This window comes from Chiloscyllium plagiosum, chromosome 1 (assembly GCF_004010195.1).
Source record: "Chiloscyllium plagiosum isolate BGI_BamShark_2017 chromosome 1, ASM401019v2, whole genome shotgun sequence".
Taxonomy (NCBI): Eukaryota; Metazoa; Chordata; class Chondrichthyes; order Orectolobiformes; family Hemiscylliidae; genus Chiloscyllium; species Chiloscyllium plagiosum.
This window is the reverse complement of record NC_057710.1, coordinates 7,953,385-7,957,335: the sequence shown is the minus strand read 5'-3', so window position 1 is coordinate 7,957,335 and position 3,951 is coordinate 7,953,385. Positions and strand designations below refer to the sequence as shown.

The 3,951-nt window shown below is 36.3% G+C and overlaps 1 protein-coding gene across 1 annotated transcript; it reads left to right on the top strand.

Annotated features, from left to right (window-relative positions):
* Positions 1-1,354: 1,354 nt before the first annotated feature.
* On the top strand, positions 1,355-3,470 carry LOC122556616 (coiled-coil domain-containing protein 1-like). Its single transcript, XM_043703941.1, has 3 exons — positions 1,355-1,697; positions 2,104-2,291; positions 3,183-3,470. The coding sequence occupies exons 1-3, from the start codon at positions 1,355-1,357 to the stop codon at positions 3,468-3,470; spliced, it is 819 nt and encodes a 272-aa protein (XP_043559876.1).
* Positions 3,471-3,951: the final 481 nt, after the last annotated feature.

Here is a 3,951-nt window from a genome sequence, read left to right as displayed (position 1 = left end):
GATGGAGGTGCCAACGTCCATGATGACAAGGATGAAGTTGAGGATGATAATGATGAGGGTAATAGTGCTGACAATTATTAAAATGATCTTCATAATAATGACATAGACATGGATGATTTTTGGAGATAATGAGGATGTCCTGATAATGATGACATGGCTGATAGTGAGGATGATGATATTAATGCTAATGATATTAATGATTATGATGATGATGATGGGGATGTTGTGATGACACATGCCCATGTTCATAAAGGTGAGGATGATTATGTTGAGTCCAATAAGGGTGATATTAATGATGAAATGATGTTGATCATCGGGTTAGTTATATTAATGCATATTAATGTTAATATTAATGGATGAGAATGTTATTGATGGTAAATTTGATGATTATGTGGATGATGTTCATAATAATGCTAATGGCAAGGATGATAGTGCTAATGGAGATATTGCTGATGATCATAATCAGATTAACAATGACCAGGATGATGATGTTAATGATGACAAAAACAATGATTTTAAAGAAACAAAGTTGATGATGTTGATCACAACATGGACGATTTTGAAGGTGATGAGGATAATAGTGTTGAAGATGTTCAAGATGACTTTTAATGATGGATAAGTTGATGATATTAATGATGATGAGGATGATGATGTTAATCATGATGAGATGATGATGTTGATGATGAAGATGATTTTGTTGTTGATGAAATGCATAATAATGTTAATGATGATGACAAATATGATGTTGAGGCTGATGAGGATGATAATGTTACTAATGTGGGTGAGGATGATGAAATTGATGACAAAAATGAGGATATTGATGAAGACAATAATGATTATGCTGATGATCATGATGATGATGAGGATAACAATATTAATGAAGACAAGGATGATTATATTGATAATTAGGTTTTTGATGAAGTTGAAGATAATGAGGCAGTGCTCATAATGGTGGTGACAATGGAAATGATGACAAAAATGATGATTTTGTTGATGAGAATTGTGCTAATGAAGATGAGGATGATGATGTTAATGATATCAAGGATGATGATGATGATAATAATGATGACGATGGTGATGTGGATGAAAATGATATTAATGATGATGTTGGACATGTATATATTGATGCTAATGTTGATGAGAATTATAATATCAATGATGTTGATGAGGAAGACAGTGTTGATGATGTTAATGATGATGAGGATGTAGATAATAGCAAGGATTATGATGATGAGAAGAATATTTATCTTAATAATGATGATGATGATAATGACCATGTTAATGACAAGTTTATGATGTTAGTGAAGACTAGGATGATGACGTTAATGCTGTGAGGATGAAAATTTTGATGATGATGACCATTTACGATAATGATGATGATTATATTCATGACCACAAGCATGTTGATGTTAATAATGATGATAATGAAAACAAGGATGATAATGTTGATTGCTGGGACGTTGATGATGAGATGATGGTGTTGAAGATGATGGGGATGCCGATGTTAATGATGATGAGGATGAAGAGGTTAATAAAGATGAGGATAATGATTGTTGATGATGAGGATGATGTTGATGTTTCTGAGGAAGTTGTTCATAATTATGATGACAATGTGTACGATGGCGAGGATGATGGTGTAGATGATGATGAGGCTGATATTGATGATGAGGATGATGACATTAACAGTGATGAGGATGGTGTTGATTGATGCTGATACTGATTGACATTTTGATTTTGATGATGATGAGAAGGAGGATGATGATTTGAGCAACAATGAGAATTGTAATGTTGGTGATTTTGTTTCTTATTCATAGGAAGAGGGTATCGCTGGTTAGGGCATCTTTCATTGCTCATCCCTAATTGCCCTGAGGTTAATTAAGAGTCAACCAGATTGTGCAGGTAAGGATGGCAGTTTCCTTCTCTCAAGGACATTAGTGAACCAGATGGATTTTGGCAACAATCGATTCATGACCATCATTAGACTCTTAATTCCAGATATTTATTGAATTCAAATTCCACCATCTGCCAAGATGGGATTAGAACCCAGGCCACCAGAACATTACCTGGGTCTCTGGATTAACAGTGCAGTGATAACACCACTAGGCCATCACCTCCCTGTCAATGAAAATAAGGCTGATGGTAGTGAAGAGGAGAATGATGATGTCAAAGAAGAGGATGATGATACTGATCATAATGAGGATGATTATATTAATGATGGGGAGGGTGATGTTAATGATGACAAGAATGATGATGTTGATAATAGTGAAGTCACAAAGATGATGTTCATGAGGGTAAGACCATAAGAAATAGGAACAGCACAGGGCTGTTCAGCCCCTTGAGCCTGCTCTACTATTCAACAGGATAATGGCTGATCTGGTGTTCCCTAAATCCACTTTCCTGCTAATTCTCTGTTATCCTTGATTCCCCAATTGATCAAGAATCTATGTATCGCAGCCTTAAATATACACCAGGATTCTGCCCCCACAGCTGTCTGTGGCAAGGAGTTCCAAAGATGCACAACCCTCTGAGAGAATGAAATCCTCCTCATCTCAATCTAAAATTGGTGCCCCTTTATTCTGAGGCTATGCCACCTGGTCCTAGACTCTCCCATGAGGCAAAACATCCTCTGAGCATTTACCCTGACAAGCCCCATAAGAAGGGCTGACCAGCTGTGCTTTTTCAGCACCACACTCTTCGAAGCCCCTTAAGAATCCAATTCGTTTCAATGATACCACCTCTCACTTTTCCAACCTCCAGTGAATAGAGTCTCAACCTGTTTAATCTTTTCTCATAAGTCAATCCCACCATACCAGGGATCATTCTCATGAGCCTACTTTGAAGTGCCTCCAATGAAACAATATCTTTCCTTAAATCAGGTAATCAAAACTATTCAGAATACTGCAGATATGGTCACACCAGCAACCTGTACCCTTACTCTTATTCACCAAAATCCTTGAAAGAAGGGCCAACGTTCCATTAACCTTCCTTATTAACTGCTGTACCTGTGTGTTAACTCTGTGTTTTGACCCCAAGTATTACTTTGTTGCAGGTTTTCTCTATGTAAATAATATTCTGTTCATTTGTTCTCCATTCCAAAATGAACCACTTCATATTTTTCCACATTATGATGATAAGGTTGATGGTATTGATGATGAAGAGTATGATGCTGTTGCTAAGATGAGGATTATGATGTTGATGTTGATGAGAATGATCTTGAAGCCAATGAGAATGATGATTTTAATCATGACGAGGAGGATGATGTTAATGATGCCCATAATGATGATTTGAATTATCTCAATGATGAGGTTGTTAATGATGATGAGGATGATGCTGTTAATGACGGATATGGTGACAAAATTGATGATATTAGTAATGATATGGATGATGATGTAAATAAAGATGATGATATCAATGATTACAAGGATGATGATGTTGATAATGGTGAAGATGATGATGTTAATGATGGTTAGGGTAATGATGCTGATGATGATGGCTATGATGATATTAATGATGACATGTTGATGAAGGCAAAGATGATCATGTTGATGATGAGGAGGATGATAACAATTATGCTGTTTGAAGATGATGTAGATGATGATGATATAGATGATGATCCTGATGAAGGTCTTATGTCCGAAACATGAACTCCTGCTCCTGGAATGCTGCCTGACCTGCTGTGCTTTTCCAGCACCACACTCTCGATATAGATGATGACATTGATGATGATGATGTTGTTGATGATGATGAGGATATTGTTGATGACAGTGATGCTGTTGTTGATAATGTAGATGATAATGTAGATGATGTAAATGATGATGACAATGCTGATGTTAATGACAATGTTATGGATGATGATGGTGATATAGACGATGACAATGATGATAATGATGACAAGACTGATGATGATGCTTGCAGTATTTGAAACAGGTAGTGTCCAGTCTCTGTGCTCTG